This window comes from Lasioglossum baleicum, chromosome 3 (genome assembly GCF_051020765.1).
Source record: "Lasioglossum baleicum chromosome 3, iyLasBale1, whole genome shotgun sequence".
In the NCBI taxonomy this organism is placed as follows: Eukaryota; Metazoa; Arthropoda; class Insecta; order Hymenoptera; family Halictidae; genus Lasioglossum; species Lasioglossum baleicum.
In genome coordinates, this window is record NC_134931.1 from 17690950 (window position 1) to 17709662 (window position 18713).

Here is an 18713-nt window from a genome sequence, read left to right on the forward strand (position 1 = left end):
TTAACATGCGTATGTTATATTAAAACTTAATGTGTATGTACATATAATATGTAACATATAAACTTCTGAACTCTTCCGGTACTTTCCTACCGGTAATAGTTCCCAATAGTTCCCGACTACATTTCCCACAAACTTAGGACGCAATACATACATACGTTCCAATACGTTCTTGTATTTGGTCGCGCATGCGCGAAAAAACCGTGCAATATCCCAACACTGGAGAGAGTGCGACACAGCGACACTAAATATATAAGGGAGGGAGAACGTTCAATTCAAACTAAATAAATATTGTATATTACTTATAAGCACATAAATAGTTTCGAAACGAACTGATAAGTATCCTCTCTGCTGATAATATGAACCCGTGATTCTTCTTTGCTCTCGAATTTTCATTTCATTTTTTTATGACAGAACAAGTAAATGACAACATATTTAGGACATTGAGTGTTTATTGTTTATACACTAAAACAGAATGTGATACATATTACTGATTTGCAATAAATTAAGATAGTAAAAAGTACTGTTGTATTTAGTATTATATATTTGTGTGTTGTAGAAATTCTAATAGCGTTACATATAGAAACATTTCTTATTTCTAAAATTTAACCTATATTTTTAACCTAAGTTTCGTAAACATAAAGACAACAAGCGATTTCAAACAAACATATTTATATATGTTATTAGAATTATATTTAAAAAAAACAGAAAACATGAACCTGTTACCAAAAACTCATGAAGAATTCAGTCAAGACGACTGCTGGGACACATTTTTCAAAAAATTTGGTAAAAAGAGTTTTGAATGGTACGTATTATTTGTATTTATAAGTAACTTATAGATGTAATTTATTAAAATTATGGTATTTGTGCTTGTATTCAGGTATGGAGAATATCCAGAATTATGCTGTATACTCTTAAAGTTCATAAAAATAATGGACAATGTTTTAATTGTTGGTTGCATTAATTCAACGTTTAGTATGTGTAGCTTGTACGATGCTGGTTACAGGTAAAATTAATGTTTAATGAAAGTACAGTAGAGACTACCGTATCCGAACTAATAGGGCGACAAAAGTGGCCGGATAGTGGAATTTTCAGATAATAGAACAATTGCTTTCTTTTGCATTAAACATCATTTATTCAAGTAGAAATGAACAAAATTGAGTTTCTTCCAACATCTAAGGGTCCCATATATTTTTAGTTGCTAAGTCACATAAATTTTTTATCCAGATATCGGTATGCCTTTGTCTCTTTGTTTACGAAACCGTTGGAAGACAGCATCATCTACACTTTTATTTTTGCTTTTCCTACTGGTACTAGCATCTGTGGAATCCACATTATGGATAATAGAATGTCCATATATTAGGGTATTCGGATAATGGGGGTATAGATACAGGAGTTTCTACTGTATATTGTCAAGTATATGTATTATTCAGAGCAATATTGATCAATTATTAAATTTTATATGTTTTTCAAATGTCTAAAACTAATTTTTTCATAATACTATATTTGTCTATAAAGAGATTGATATTGAAATACATTTGTGTTTAGTCACAGGAATATTACTAATGTTGACATATTGCATATTGTTATTAAACAAATGCATGACATTAATGCTTTGTTTAACTAACAAACGCTGGCTAGTAGTAGCGTGAACACCTAGCATAAGATATCATAATTATTAGACAGCGGATCATTATACAATATAAAAATGTTTTACTTGAATTACAACAAACTTGAGTGACATAGGCTAATAGATAGATTAATAGGCTGAAAATAACATGACAGTATTTTTAACTATATTTTAACTATATTTTTAACTATACAGTATGTCTAAGTATTACACCTACTCATTTTTGTCATAAATGCATGAAGTCTGCTGTAAATCTGTTGTAAGATAGTAAAACATTTTTAATTTTTGCAGTTTAAAATTATTGCTGTCCAAATTGATGAAGCAATGCTGAAAGTTGCAACCAACTATTTTGGGCTTACCCTTGACGCTAGAATGAAAGTTGAAATCGCTGATGGAATTCAGTTTATTAAAGAAACCTCGACAGCTGAAAAGAAATTTAAAGCTGTACTTTTTTATGTGGATAGCAAATATACTACAGTTGGCATGAGTTGTCCACCCAAATAATTTTTAGAATGCCATTTATAAAATCAGTGTCAGAATGTATAACGAGCGATGGTGTTTTTATATTGAATCTAGTCAGTTAATATCAGAATACGAAGAAAAAAGGCTAAGAATGTGTCTGATATCTGTGTTCAGATGTATAGTATAACATGTATTTTAAGTAAATGGAAAATCAATTTGATAAAATTTACTATAGTTAAAATTGGCGCAATGTCTAAGAGAGAATTAGTTTGTAATGCAGATATGTTGGATTTGTCGCCTTATATGTAAATTTTATTTGTAAATTCTTAATTAAAAGATTTGTTGTGGACATTTGTCTATTCAAGTTATTCTTACTCAGGAGACAAGAGCATGGTTTATTGTTGAATGAATTTTAAACGAATATACGAAAATGTTTAAGGTCGTTTAAAACAATTAATTCTTTATGTTAGCAAAGACAAATTAAAATTCTGGGCATCACTTAACAAGTTGTGAAACTTGTACTTGTTCGTTTCTACTTACAAAAAAATAGGTCGAAAATGCAAAACAAAGTTTCCTTTGTGTTCAAGAAAATTCAGATTGTCCAATACTTCTAACGATTTACTATTTTGTTTCTTCTATTTGTAATTTTATGTACATTAAACGACAAGAGTAAAATGATATCACTGTAAGACTTTACTAGTATTTAAAGTAACAGAAATTATATAATAGTACAATGTATGCAGTCTTTATACATATATATCGGTTAATCTAATAAAAAAAAACGACTGCTCAATTAATTTTTGCGAACTATTCTACTCTGTATATAACAAATAAGGCACATGTACTTTAATTTTATTAACCGATTTCAATGAAACAAATCTGTAAAATGTATTTTAAAAATTTTCTGTACATATACTTTGGTAAAAAAAGGTTGTAAAAAATGACCTTTAGTATTTTCTTCGGTATTTTGACTAACTGCAATTTTTCCAAAATTAAAAAATAACTCTTTCGAACTTCTCAAAAGGGCTTAAATCATTTGGTGCAATTTTAGAAAACTGATTCTGCTTTGAAAATAACTAACATACATCTACGAAATGTATATTTTAAATTTTCATTATGGGCCCTAATAAAAAAGTTATAAATGGCGCCTCTTTTACTTTCTCATGTAATTCTTAGCAATTGCAATTTTTTTCAAAATCTATTTGCTCAGTCTAATTGCTCAAAAAAAGTCAGGTTGCGTTTGGTCAGATTAAATAGAAGTTATACTGTTTCGTGGTTCACTGTAGATTCAACTTAAAAAATTTCACCCGGATTTGAAGTAACGTGGCAGAACGTGGTTTTATTTGCTGGATGTAGCGGAGTTGAGAATCAACTTACGAAGAAGTTCGTAGAATTCTGGGAGGGGAGAACGGAATTGTAAATCAATGCCCCGGTTTATTACATACTCCCGTTTCGGTACGTTTTCTTCGAGGAATCCAACGACTTTTGTAATTACCACTAGTATCTTCTTGTGAAATTCGTGGGTTTCAGAGTCTTGACCATACCAGGATTATACTTGAGCTTATTTCATGCTATAACCGAGGTTTATGCGCCTCCGTTACCTTCCGAGTTCCTGCATTCGAAGTACTTATTGTTAGTCGGTGATTGTGCTTCCTAATAGTGACGACGATGCCTTTTACAATTCGCTCTGTTTTTTACCTTTGTCTAATCTACCGCCTTCTCAGAACATCTAAGGAATTGGCCCGCAACGTTTTATGCGCGAATTTTTCAATGGACAACAATGGATAACGTTTTTATATTCAATCGTTGTAACACGACTTGAATATATATTCATATAAAATGTTGTTCCCATTAAGATTTATTTACGAAAATTAAGTATTAATAATAGTCACTATAGTTATTCTCGAGACTATAGGCATTGAACGAAGTGAAAATTTGTCATGCATGAAATGTTGCTATTAAATTACTAGTCGTAACAATTAAATACAAATTGAGTGATAATATTTATAATTCTTTTGATTACACTGTCCAACAGCCAAAAAGTATTTCGATTCCCACTATACGATTCTTATAGAGTTTTTCGTACTGATTCCAAATCTGTCCTTAATTTTTCTCCTAGACGTACAGTTTTTGAGAAAATTGAGTTTTAAAAAAGACATATTGTTCAACTTTGAACAAATATTGTGATGTTATTATAAAAGATATGGAATTGTTCTTTACAGCATGTTTAAACATGTTTAAACAATCATTAACGACGGAGAGACACCACTTTTGCACCAATTTTTGCGGATATTTTTGAATTTATCTAAAAAAATAAGGGTTTAGCGTAAAATTTTAGATAAATTCAAAAATATCCGCAAAAATTGGTGCAAAAGTGGTGTCTCTTCGTCTTTAATTATGGTTTAAACATGTTTAAACAATCATAATGTATTAATATTGGATATCACTGTATTCGGGAAAGTCTACAGAATCTTTTGCTGTAAAGAACAATTCAATATCTTTTATAATAACATTACAATATTTGTTCAAAGTTGAAAAATATGTCTTTTTTTAAAACTCAATTTTCTCAAAAACTGTACGTCTAGGAGAAAAATTAAGGACAGATTCGGAATCGTTAAATTCGGAATCGTAACGGTACGTTAAAGAATTCAGAATCTTTTCTTATTCTTTAAATATATCTAGGGTAATGATTGTTTTAATATGAGTGGCACTAATTACTGTCTGTTCGACAGTTAACTGAACAATGCGAGACTATTTTGGGAGGCGGAATTTCTCACTAGTAAATCAATCCCCATACGTTGCCGCGAGAAACACTTAAAGTAAATGTTCTACCAAGAACCTGGTTACTTTACGAGGAAATTTTCATGGAATACACTTACGCACCCGTAATATTTCCTCGGTGCGAGATCATTGCAGTTAATTTGCGTTTCTAAGATTATGGTAACATTTTTCAGGGGTCGGTCTACATAATTGCAAGATACGTTGTTATTTTTCTCCTGGCATCAGAGAGTAGCTTTGATTTGTGCCATTGGCTATATTAGTGCACGTCCATCAACACATTTTAAGGAAATTCTATTAAAAAACTAGAGATTTTAACATGTCTTCTGTTTTTTGCAATTGATGCAGACAATTGTTATTTTTTGCATAAGGATCTGTAGTCTAATCATTAAAACTTCGCAAATTCTAGTCGGAAGTTGAACTTCGCTGGGAACAGAAGAAATTGAAGACTTAAAAAGTGTATGCACGTTTCATTTGTCACGTAATTAGTCTCACAGTGCAAAACTCATTAATTTAACAGACAAGTAAATTAAATATTTGGTTTAAGAAATGGTTACAAGATTGCCAGCTTACAAATTACACAGGTTAATTCGTTCCGGAGGGAATCGCAGTAAGTTGTTTTAGTTAAATTCGCGTTTTCTCTCGGATACATACATGTATAATGTACATTGCACATGTGCGTATACATACGCATCAGCGAAAGTCCCGTACGCTCTTAATTATTAAATGATCATTCTAAGATGAATGCCCAGCTCGATCGACATTTTTTCTCGTTAAGCCAAAGTTTAAACTCGGTGTGTCATTTGTTACATTAACGTCTCATTATCCGGTGAAAGTTCATCGTTACACATTTTTTTTCGCGTTCCCGAAAGCAGTGCCACCTGCTGTTTTTATCTTGCTCGACCAACAGACGTTATTCTAAGCTTACGTTTACGTACAACAGTGTTCGTATTTTTCTTTCGTTTCCTTTTTTTGTTGGGAATATTTGCCAAATGACAATACCTCATATAATGTATAAGGAGTAATATACAAAGACTCTCTCACTAATATTCGGACACTCTTAAAAAGACGATAACTTTTTTAATATTGGACCGTATACGATTTGAACTTTTTCGAGAAGTTAGAGCAGTTAGTTTACTACATGATATGAAAAGAAATTTTTTCAAAAATTGCAATTATTCTTAACATAAAATACGATCTTAGAAATAAGAGAGGGGGAGGGCTAGAATTGAAGAAATGCACGCTAACACCAACATGACAAATATTATTTTGTTTTTTACACGGTTCGAATTACTCTTGAATCGATTTTAATATCCGGAAGGATGGAACATTGTTCTTATGAAGCATTCATTTTACGATTGCTATATTATTCTCGACTTATTAAAAGCATTAGAAGAGGAAATGCATTTTTATTGAACTTCTGCTTCTTACGATTGATTTGAACAATTTTTATTTTGCATAAAGACCCGCGGTCTACTTATGAGATATAAAGATATAGAAAATTGTTTCGCGGAATATTGGCCGATTCTTAGTTTCACGTTGTCCTCCGAGGAAATGCAAACAAGGGCGCGGCGTCATGTCCGCGTTATTAGCACGACAAAAGAGAGAACTGCCTTTTGATTTCCACCCGTATTGTGTGGATTTCTGAACGATTCGTTATATTTCGTAGTCATTTGTTGTCCGAATTTGTGCCTGACAGTTTCGAGACTGGAAAACGCGCCATACAATCAATGTCAAAACTAGCGAGAAATCCCTTTTTTAATCCTAATTGAGGTCCTTTCGAAAAGTGAAATTCTGTGGATTATATAATCCGGGACATTGTTGGACTAACAATATCATAAGCTTTGTTAATGGCCTATTTGTGGGTTGTGGAATTTCAGAAGTAATCGATTCAATCACAATCATTCACATCAGGCCTGGATAACTGGTGCTCCGAGAGTCGATGACGTAGTGTCGCCAGATCGAGGAAATCGAGGGGAATACAGTCTAGTCCCTCTCTGATAACCGTCTGCGGTTTTATGTTAGTGGGGGCAGAGAGTATATCTCTGGTGGGGGATGTTGGAGTATGCTCATGGTGCTGGAAGGGGATAGTGGAAGGAGTAAAGGAGAAGAGGAAAAATTGACTAGTATGATAATACTGGTATGAAATAGTAAGATATATAGATAGAAAGAGATGACGTCTCTTGATGGAGTCCGAAATTGTCCAAAATGGAACTGAATGAACGGAACACCACACCACACTGTCCACACTGAGCCCCTTCGGTGCGAAGTGGGCCAGCGGAGTGGGGATGAGTCGGAGTGGGAACACGTAGTGGAGTAGGGAGTGCTGGCGCGCGGAGTGGGGATCGCTGAACGCGATGACGTACTACCGAGCTTCGCGCGCCGAGGTGTGACGGTTAATGTAAAAATTTGTTTTTTCTCCTAGACGCACAGTTTTTAAAAAAAATCTGTTTTTTAATATTGTATTGTCATTCAGGTCTGAGCTATGTTTACAGTTTCAAGTCTCTAGCTCATCGGAAAGTGGTTTAAAATTCGATTACAAGATTTAAGCGTGGTAAAAATAGGACTTTTGAGGGTGATCCCGACCTAGATTAATCTTTTATCCAGCACTTTTGACTACTGAAAAACCCCATTTTTGTATTATTAAGAAATGAGAAGGTGCATCTCGCACCCTTGCAATCCTGGAAAAATCAGTCTACCCCTTTAAATTTAAGTAGAACTCTCGATACAGAGTTACAAAGCTCTAACTATGGAATTTATACCGAAGAATATGTACATAGATGTGCTACATAACAATATACAGTGAATTTGAATTTTCATAATCCTCCTATTATTTATATTTTTCTTGTATTATGAACAGAGACGCGGAAAGAGAAATATGCATTTTTTATCGTAATTGCCTCCCTCGAGATTCATTGACCAACAGGAATTTATGGAAACTGGCGACACGAAAACGTGTCTCGCTCGGTTAGACGATTAATTTTGCTCCCGAGAGAATAAAATGTGCCTCGTTGCATTATTAGAGCACGAGTGGTGTTTTATGCAACAGAGGATCCCTTAGGAAGCATGTTTCTACTGAAGCGTGTAACGTAACATGAATATTTTAAACGCGGCCTTTCAATGGGTACAATAGTTTAAACTCGTACCGTGAAACATTTTATTATCATATACCTATGCACTATATTCAGTTTCATCAAATAAATTTCGTTGAGAACAATAACATTCGAGGAACATTGATCTCATCAGTTTTACCAGCAGTTTAACTTGTTTATTAAACTATTATTGAGCTGATATTAAATTCATTATTGTGAACTATTTAATAGAAGAAGTACGTAACATATTTAGAACAGAAAAATAAATATTGCAGTCATCATTAAAATATGTCAAAATAAATAACTTAATCTACTCGATTTTATTCTTTATTTAGTTAGATATTTATTAGTTACATTAAAAAAAAACAATGATTCCAAACTTAGTACAACATGATTTAAAAGTTTAGTATATTTTCAAATGACATAACGCTAAGGAATTAAACTGAACAGAATATTGATAGAGCTGAAGAACTAACTAGCTAATAGAAATCTTGAATAAAATGTGTTAATATCACGTGCCTGTACACGTTTACAAGTTTTCGATATTCGTCCAATATTTTCATTGCTTTGTTTGTGAAAATTTAGAACGATTCAAATGCAACAAGTTGTCCCCGGAATTAATGAACTAGAACTGATCTTGCACCGGTGAGGATATAATTATCATGATAAAAGCTGAAAGGTCTAAGAATTACCGTATACGTAGATTTCAGATACGATCTTCGAACGAAGATGGAAATGATTTCTATTGAATAGCTTCTATACGTATACCTACACAAAGAAAACACGAAGGTTCTTCCAGAATTGACTCTTTAAGGACCGAACCATGTTACGGTAGTGTGTGTGCATATAAAGTACAATAGATGTTGATTAGACTTCGGAATTTCGAGGAATTTCGAGCGTAATGTGAACACCTCGGATGGGCGACAGGTCCCGCTGAGCGTGGCGTGTTTTTCGTGAATAAATGAAAGTTTGTTAATGAAAATTTCAATAAAAACCGGCAGCGTGTTCTGAAACCAAAGTAATCCGAAGCACAAACAACAGTGCCACGGAATCGAAATTGCAAATCGTATGCTGTTGCATCGTACGCTACATTATTATTATTTCTGTAACATGAAATGCAGATGTTCCCGATGACGAATCGCATTGAAATGGCAGAACTGACGAGCTTGTTTCTAAAATAGAAAGTGTTCCGTTTACTGGGCATTATAGCATGGGTGAATTCTAATTAATCGGTTGATGTGTGCATCGGGCGTCAGATATTAAACTAATCGATAAGGGTGGCTTAAGTAGGCGGATGGTCGATAAACTAATATTCCGTTCTTGCACAAGAAACCAATTACGACAAGATAATTCATGACTTCACGGTATGCCGGGTCATAAAATTTGCAAAGCGTATCGGATTTTTTACATCCTATTAGGTCTTTCCGCTCTTTTCGAATATGCGGTACGAGTTCAACTAACTGTCAATGCACTGATGCATAGATTTCAGGTATTAATTTTCGAATATGTAGGTTATAGTGGACAGAGAAGCATATTCTCTTTTAACTGTTAAGTGGTCCTTTAAAGTGTACATTAAAAATGCAATGATTCCCGTAAACTTTATTCATTCATCAAATTTTCTGCGACTATACAGGGAGTTTGCATTATTACTAGCGTTATTGCCAGGTGTTTTCCTCGGAATTGAGAAAACGAAAGAGGAAACAATAAATGTTTTTCGCAAGCAATGTAATGGTGTCTGTAGTTGTGTTTTATCTGCATTATTTTGTTTGAAATGAAGGTGACCTCCAATTTTTTAGATGGAATGCTACGTATTTTTTTATATCAGATGAGAATTCAAAAATGGAAATGGTATAACTTATTTACAATTAGATGTACAAAAGGCATATATTTTAAATTTTCGTTATAGCCACAGATAAAAAAGTAGAGAACCTTTTAAAATTAACTATTAACCGTTAAATAATTAATAGTTAAAAAATTTACTTTTTTTTCTTTGCAGTGTCGGCCAATTTTTAATTATTTCTTTCTATACATTACTTAGAAATCCTTCCAACATCTCAAAAAAACTCAGGTCGTTTGATCCAATTTTAAAGAAGTTATCAGCTTTCAAAGTGTTTACTAATTTGTAATGAACCATAGTGCGTAATGAAATAGGTGAAAATAGGCCATTAGGTAAATAGATAAGCTAGTTTAATGTAAAATAATGATTATAGTAAATTAGAGCCTAATAGCACTCAACATTGCTAGTTTAACAGCTTCCATAGCCAAGTCCATGATTATATCGAATCACTATAATAGCATTCAACCGAGCGATGGTTTTGAGTAGACTCAGCTACGGGGAATTTTTAGTTGTAAATAGACAGCGGATCTTTATGGAAAATTAAAATTTTTCTACCTGATTTGCAACAAACTGGAGTGAAATGGAAATTAAATTTCTTTCTTAATATGTTTAATAGGTTGAAAATAATATAACAGCATTTTTAAATTCTTCTAATATTCTTACTGTCTGAAATTACACCTATTCATTTTTGTCATAAATGCATAAAATCCGCTGTATAGTGACAACATATGATTCTAACATAATAGTATAAATTGTACTGCAACATTTCATAGGTGTTGATAATAGGGGTTGGAATATCTTGTGACATTTTATTACAGCAAACTGGCACGGTTTATCGTGTTTAGCTGAACGTATTGTTTGTTAGCCGTGTTACGCGTGCTTGTCTGCCTCTTGTAATAAATACCGAATGCGACGAGAGTGACTTACGACTAAAATGATCTGCAAACAGACGATTAAAATAAAAATTTTACACGGAACACGTGGGTTCCCGTGGAGACTCTGGCGAAAACATTTATCTGCTTCCCCATGAGGGAATTCCGTTCCTAAGAATTGTTTTAATCGCCTGTTTTATATGTCGCAAGAAATGCTCGATAAATGCCAGGAGAGAATTGTCCCCGAGGGACGGCTAAATAAACTATAAGCTGACTTCTTTCATCGCTGTGTTTCTGCCAACTAATAACGCTCTCCCTACACATATCATTTTCTCGAATCGATTCAAACGGAAATAATCTGTAGTTGCGGCAGTGTTTTCGAAATTACACGGCGACATTGTGCTTTGTTGGCTTCTAGATTCCAATTAGGCGTATGGCACTGTATACTTTCGCTTTCGATGAAAGTCAAAACATCTAGCTACATTTTTTAATAACACGCAGAACGAGTCTCTTAGCTAACTAAACATTTACTTATCTTTCAAATGTTCTACAACTATGTACTTATGTATTCTGGTAATTCATTTTTTCACGTTTCGTTTTTTTTATCGAGATTTAAAGACGGTATTGCGTTTTCGTCGAGCGTGACTCGACATTTATAATTGCCACTTTAAATGTGCATTATTTTTAGTTTTTACCGAGATAAACAATATATACATATGTATTTAGTTATTTTTAGATGTCTTCTGAAGTGCTTTTGCTTTGCTTATTGTTAGATAAACGATGTATGGAGTGTTCCAAAATCTCGTACTTCAAAGGGGTGATTCCTGGGGTGATTTGAAGTAACTTTTTCTTTTACGATAATGTTGGAATTGAATAATGAATTGATAATGTTGGAACAAAAACAAGTTACTTCAAATTACCTCAAGAATCACCTCTATTAAGGAAGAACAACATTTTTGAGACACCCTGCATATGCGTTTAGTTGTTTTCAAGATAATTAGTAGAAAGAATTGCTGAAATTAGTACCGATCAAGGAACTGTCTTGTGAAGTACGTTTTAAATAAAAGTCAGGATTCGTGACGAGACAGAAAAATTAAATCGCACTTATACAGGCTGGTTCACTTAAAACACCATTGAACCTTTCTCGTGAATAAAATCATTACAACATTATTAAGTGAGTCGTGATTTCATAACAACACTAAAAATAAAATATCTTTTTTGTTTGATTGGTGCAGGAAAAAAACATACGATCTTATTTAAAAAAATACTGATGACCTTGATATCTCTTCTATGCGTGTTCACGATATCTCTTCATGCATTCAGTGATGATGCGATCTTTCATATCAGCTATTGTAGTCGGAACCTCGGTGTATACTTTATTTTTCAAGTAATCCCCTAAGAAAAAGTCGAGGGGTGTTAAATCAGGTGATTTTGCCGGAAAATGAATGGGACCACCTCGTTTTATCCAACGATTCGGAAATATTTGATTTAACTAATTTCTTGTTATTCTTTCATAATGTGCAGGGAAACCATCCTGTTGGAGCCACATTGTTTGTCGAATATGCAATGACAGATCATATAAAAATGACCATAAGGTATTTGAATTCGTAACATTATCAAGACAGATGTGATTTCGTAACAACACTAACAATAAAATATCTCCTTAACTAATTTCTTCGGTTTTTCGATATTAATATGTTTAATACTTTTTTGTAGAGAATCTGAAGCATCATCGATTGGTTCAGGAAAAAACATACGCTCCCATTAAAAAAATACCGATGACCTTGATATCTTTCCTACGCGTCCACCTACAAGAAAACTCGCAACACCAAAGTATGCATCTCTCGAAACCATTCAACCTTATACGAAGATTCTTCGCTACGAATAATAAATAATGACGAAAATCGAGGTGGTAATATCTGGTGAACCACCCTGTATAGTCGATTGTAATTTGCGGACGCATGATAAGCTGACCTAACCGAAGTGCGTAAAAGCACAGAAGCGTAAAAGCACAATAAGCCAAACACAGAGGCAAGGCGAGATTAACAACGCGAAGGAAAAGCTGTGTTTCCAAACGACTGCGTTACAAGGAGGATTTATTGCACCTATAATTATAGGTTATAAAGTCAGAGACGTGGAAACCAGAGCGGCATCTGTCTGTACCGAAATATTCGTTATCAACGGCGCGTTGTAAAAACTGTTTCCAGAAATTATACTACTGTACAGTTCCCAACGATGCCGACGATCTACCGATTTCTTAGCGTCTCTCCACCACGTGCACAGTTTTAATAGTAACGCTTCCTAATAAGAAACCAATCTCTATCGCCTTTCTTTCGTCGAAACTTTCGCGTCGTTGTAGCCCCTTTCGATAGATTTCCAGTGCAGCAGATTTATGCATTTATGAAAAGAGTGGGTACGTACAATTTCAAGCAGTGGACATGTTAAAAATATTTAAGGATATCAATGTATTAGTTTCAGCAAAATAGGATAATTAAAAGAAGAATACAATTTTTATTTGGCTCCTGTGTCCCGCAATCAATGCGAACATTTTCTATTCTGCGTAAAGATCAGCAGTCTACTCATAACAGTTATCCGATGAGATAAATTTATTTCGATCACTCATAACAGTTATCAATGAGAGAAATTAATTTCGATCGCTTATAACAGGTACATATTGATGAAGGAAATTTGTAATAGTTATTATGAAATAGTATAACTTTCAAATGGTAGACAATCAATTATTTCATAAATTTTTTATTCGTAAAATTAATTGTTACAATCAAAATTTAATGTGACAAACAAACAGATTTTGTGTTGTTCTTATGGTCTGTTGATTCGTCTTGTTGTACGAATACTCCTCAATGAATATCACAGACTTGCTCCATCCGAAAAACAGCTGTAGCTGATGTCAAGACGAGATCAATGACGTGGTACACTATGACCTTCAAATCTCCTTGAACTAGAAAATTTATGATAAAGCAATGATAACTTCTAAATATTTTCTTTTATCTTCAAGCGTAACGAAGCTATTCAGGAGTTCTGTTTCTCGTGAATCACCCGGTATACAGGATGTCCCCCATTTGAAGTGAACCACTCGAACGTCTCAGAAATGAATAAATATAAAAACAGCCGTGGATATACGAAACGAGTGTTGTCGACAGTGTTTTCGATGTAAATTATATTCGTGTTGCAATAAAAGTTCTACCAAAAAATGCATACCCTTGTTTATGCGAAACAATGAAGTGGAAAAAGTGCTAAATGATTGTGCTATGTATAATTTTCTGTCATTTCCATATTTTTGCGAGATCTTAACTTCTACTTTCGGGACACTATAAAATTCAAGATTTCTTTGGAAATGTATCATTGTTATGCTAATCGCGTGGCATGCAAGACAGTGTTTGTTATATCGAGAAAGTAACACGTCCGTGCAAGAATCAAGGGACCTTCGTCGGCTAAAATAAAAGAGCAAGATGATATCTTCGGCAATTTATCTTTTTTTTCTATCGCGCTTTCATCGCTTATTTTTTGAAAGAAGGCGTCCTCCGTTGGTAATTTGTCCCTACGGCGAAGGATAATCGTCGATAATCTATTACGCCGATCCTGTTCAACTCTTCTTTTTCCCTGTACCTCACCTGCCTCGCTCGAAGGCTTTGCACAGCTAAAAATGGAACGTTTCAATTAAACCATTCAGTTCGAAGGTGATTCAGAACAAGACGCTTAGGGTTTCCTATTAGAAATATACAAAATTTAATATGTATTTTTTTTATTATAAATATTCAGTTTTTTAGTATAAACTAACAGATCTTATTTGTGATTTCAGAGGGGTACTCTGGTTTTCAAGGCCGTTTCTCTTTCACCAATTTTTCGAAATTTTTGCATTAGAATTTTGCACACCTACAGAACTAAATTAAATCGCTTTAGAGTAAATAAACAACTGCTTCGAATTAATACCGAAAATTAGTATGTCAATGTTTTGAGGGAATTTACCATGAAAATATGTGAGAAAGTTTAGTGAGAGCTTGAATAACAAATCAAATATGGCTACCAGAACGAGTAGAATGCAATTGTATAGAAATTCATTGAAATTTGTCTTTCTTCTATTACTATTTCGAAATACAGTGACTGCCATTAATATTTCGACGTTCTAAAGAAACGATAACTTTTTAAATATTGGAGTATACGATTTGAACTTTCTTGAGAAGTTAGAGCTGTTAGAGAAATTAGTTTACTGCAAGATGTAAAAAGAAATCTTTTCAAAGATTGCAATTGGTCGGAACTGTAGAGAAAATACTAAAAGTTGCATTTTACAATTTTTTATGTGGGCCTATATTGAAAATTTAAAAAATACGTTTCGTAGATCTGCGAAAGATGTAAGAATCCTTAGATTTATTGCAGTTAGAGACCGAAAGTCGTGAAGAACTGCAATTCTTATCATCCTTAAGCGTTTTTTTATGAAACTTTCAGAGTATGTTTAACTGATACAGATCTATGAATATAACTTTTAATATTTTTCTGCAATCCCGACAACTTGCAATTTTATTCAAGAATTTGTTTAACGTTGTGTAGCTAACTAATTGTTACTAAATTCTCAAACGTTTTAAATCATATGGTGCAGTATTGAAAAAGTTATCGTCTTTTTAAGAGTGTCCGAATATATTAGTGGGAGTCACTGTAGTGGAAAGGCAGTGTCTGAGAATAACATTATCCTAATTTCAATCGGTACCACTTGATTTATGGCGTAAAATTTTGTTTGAATATCTCGCTCATACTTTCGCGATTACTCGACCTTCTACTTCCCTACTTTTCTTCTATGTGCAAGTGGCAACTTCGATAAGATAACTAACTTCGTTACTTTACACCATACCGTTGTTCTATACATTAGTGCAACTGACACTTTTTTTTCGAATTCTTCATGGTACGTATCAGGGCACTTTATAACGTTTCGCGTGTTTTCAGTATCGTGCAGCTTTTATGTGTGTTCCTTCCGTGCGTTATAAACCACGAAAACAGATTTTTCTATAGCTGCTATTAATTTATTTCAATGTTGATCAATGTGATTTTTATGTTATGTAGTTTTATGCGTCAGAATCCACGAAAATAGATTTTTCTATGCCTGCTATTATACATATTATTTCAATGTTGACTAATGTGATTCTTATGTAGTCTTTTTATATAAGTGACGAAATAGCCGTATTGACGACAGCTGTATATGATTTTTGTTCAAAATAATAACAAATAATAACTTGACTTTTATGCATTTATGAGAAAAATGAGTAGCTGCAATTAGAAACGGTAGAAAGATAGAAAGAATTTCGCAGTATCGATGTATTACTTTCGATTCGCTAAAATGATTAAGGAAAGACAGAAATTCCGAAATGGCTTCTGTTTTATGCAACGGGTGTAGAAAAGTTTTATTTTGCATAAAGATCCGCTGCCTACTGATAACTTGAAAAGCAAACACATGCAGTTACACTTAAAAGTTTATTACGTTTAGCAGCATTAATGCGAGAGAGCGATCCTTTATGGAAATATATATCATTTTATATCGCGCTATAAGAAAGAATATTAACACTGTTGCGTTTCTCTGGTTCGTTTGAACCATTCATATTGTTATTTCTTTAATGCTACGGTGACGGTATATTATTTTTGTCCGTTCGACCCATTTACATTCTTATTTCTTTAATGTTACCGCGGTAATATATTATTTTTCGACCTAGTTATGTCTTCGTTCCGTTGCAGATGGTTTCATGTTTTAACAATATTATAGTTGCCACCAAAACGCTTTTAAAGGAAACAATCCTTTTGCTCTCTATCTTTTAGAGCTCTAGCTCTAGCTCTTAGAATCAGATTATTCTTCCTTTCAATTCCGTCAAATTCATTTTTCTATAAGCTTCAATTTCAAGTATTGCAGTATATCTTGTGTACTATAATTTTGTACAGAAGCGATGGAAATGAGAAACTTGTTAGGTCTTGATGACTAGAGTCAGTCATAAAAGTACGCCCTTTAAAACAGAATAACTTTTTTATAATCGTACCAAACGCGACCTGATGTTTTGCAAGCAATTAGAAGCATTGCTTTACTAAATGATCTGCGAAAAAGATTTTCCAGAAATTACAATTTAGCTTACCACTAACCAATAATAGGATCACTTTGACTGATTACAGGTTCATTTTAATTATCAGTCAGCTTTAAATTAGTTTTTGTGAATACTCTTTTTTCAAACATCTTGTCCCTAAGGTTGCTTGATTTTGAAACATCTTCAAGGTTTTGTGCTATAATTTGGAGAACTGTATTTTAATTATATTGTATTTCAATTACACATCTGATTAAAATACTTAGTAATTGAATTAATTGAAAGGTTTGAATTTTGTAATTAAGTTACGACGTACTTGAATTACTCTATAATTGAAATACAATGTAATTCAATTACGTAATTGAATTAGCACAACTCTGACTGCATCTTCGTCCTCCCCCAGGAGAGGCGGGAAATTCGAAATCAGGATTCCCACCTCGTCAAAAAAAAAATAAAACAAATGTCTCAGATTGCTCGCACTAGAATTTAAAGTTCTATCATTTTTTTCTTCGAATTTCATAATATTACATTCAGAAAAGTTGGAAATTTGTGGTCCCCTGAGTGAAAGTTTAACCGAGGCGGACATTTTTGCAAAAGGAAATGTTGCTTGAAATGACCTCAGGAAATTTTATTTATGTTATCTCTATGTACTAGATAAACATTGACAAGTTAACCCTTTGCATTCCGTCTTATTTTACTGCCAATATAATTTTGTTGCCAATAATTTCCTACTTACTGCTACTTATTTTAAACAATTTTGTTTACTAATAATGTTGTAATCTATATTTGTGAAACTTCTATTTGATTTTAACGAGTCACACTCGACAAAGGAGTGCAGAGGGTTAATATAGGGTATCCTATCTTTTTGTCCCCGACTGTATCGAAAAGATTCATATCCCGTTCGATCCGCGGCTCAGAACTCGAGCAGTTCGGGGCTTGCTTGGAGTTCGCTTGCACAGGTTTCTTTTCAATAAAATGATTTTATCAATCGGGCAAAGTGTAAATAATCGTCGATAAAAGAGCCGGACGTTGAAAGCGCAGGCACGGTTTTTGCAACAGTGATCCCGAGTGTGATTCTAGAGCAGAGTAATCGCGCTGACTCGCGGCGCACATGGCATGTTGCGTGTTGCTCGAGGAGAACGGTATTGTTTACCGACTCGTTATTTATATAGTGAAGGCATTGGTAATAACCGCACCGTGTCGCGTTGTCGCAGCGAACTGCGTTAACCGGTAACCGGTACGCGAAAGATAAGAGAAACGCCACCACAGGCCCGCACTCGCTATACCTGCTCGTCGCTTCACGTGACTGCCAAAGGGAATGGAACAAGAAATTATTAATGTTGACTCCGTCCCAGGTGTCTTCCGTTAAATAAAACCTACTAAACTTCCGGAAAATTTCAACTCCGCTCGTTAGATTTACGATCGATCCTAAAAGCATTTAGAGTTCCTCTATTCACGTAACGCTACTTCGGGAGCAACAATTCAAGTCTATTTCAAAAGCGATTCTATCGTTCATTCCGAAGAAAAGTGACATAAGTGAAAAAAAAAGAAATTTTATAGGAGAGCCATTTGAAAATTACTTAAAATTTGCCTATTTTTGTTATCGCATCCTAACCAACTTAGAAATGTAAAATAATTTGTTGTTATTTAGATACTGGGTTAATTGTCATGTACATCAACTATAAAGTACACCAAGATTTATATATTTGCTATTATACTTGTTTCAAAAATATATTTTGAATTGTCACTTTTGTGTGTGTGTTATACATTATTTTCAATGAATTAAACCTACCAGAAAATATATTTCCATCCAGCTTTTGATAATCGCGGTGTAGGAAATTTTGATTTTGCACGAAGATCCCCATAGTCTTGTGATTAGGGTAAGGTGGTGCGAAATTCTTCAATGGTTGAGGATATAATTTGTTTCAGGTCGCAATGAGCTACACAGTTTATAAGAAAAACAATTTATTC

The 18713-nt window shown here is 33.7% G+C and overlaps 1 protein-coding gene across 8 annotated transcripts; it reads left to right on the plus strand.

Moving 5' to 3' along the window:
- The first annotated feature begins 192 nt into the window (after positions 1-192).
- On the plus strand, positions 193-18530 carry LOC143221897 (eEF1A lysine and N-terminal methyltransferase homolog). Of its 8 annotated transcripts, none has more exons than XR_013011890.1 (5): positions 197-802; positions 878-1003; positions 11904-12093; positions 12193-12263; positions 12385-18523. XR_013011890.1 is itself a non-coding variant. In XM_076447547.1 (4 exons), the coding sequence occupies exons 1-4, from the start codon at positions 733-735 to the stop codon at positions 12391-12393; spliced, it is 195 nt and encodes a 64-aa protein (XP_076303662.1). In that variant the 5' UTR covers positions 193-732; the 3' UTR covers positions 12394-18530. The 8 variants fall into 8 exon arrangements, 5 of the variants coding, with proteins under 5 accessions (XP_076303662.1, XP_076303661.1, XP_076303659.1 ...); XR_013011889.1 differs by lacking the exon at positions 11904-12093 and having other exon boundaries at positions 199-802; positions 12184-12263; positions 12385-13335; positions 13685-18523; XR_013011888.1 differs by lacking the exon at positions 11904-12093 and having other exon boundaries at positions 199-802; positions 12184-12263; positions 12385-13598; positions 13685-18520.
- Positions 18531-18713: the final 183 nt, after the last annotated feature.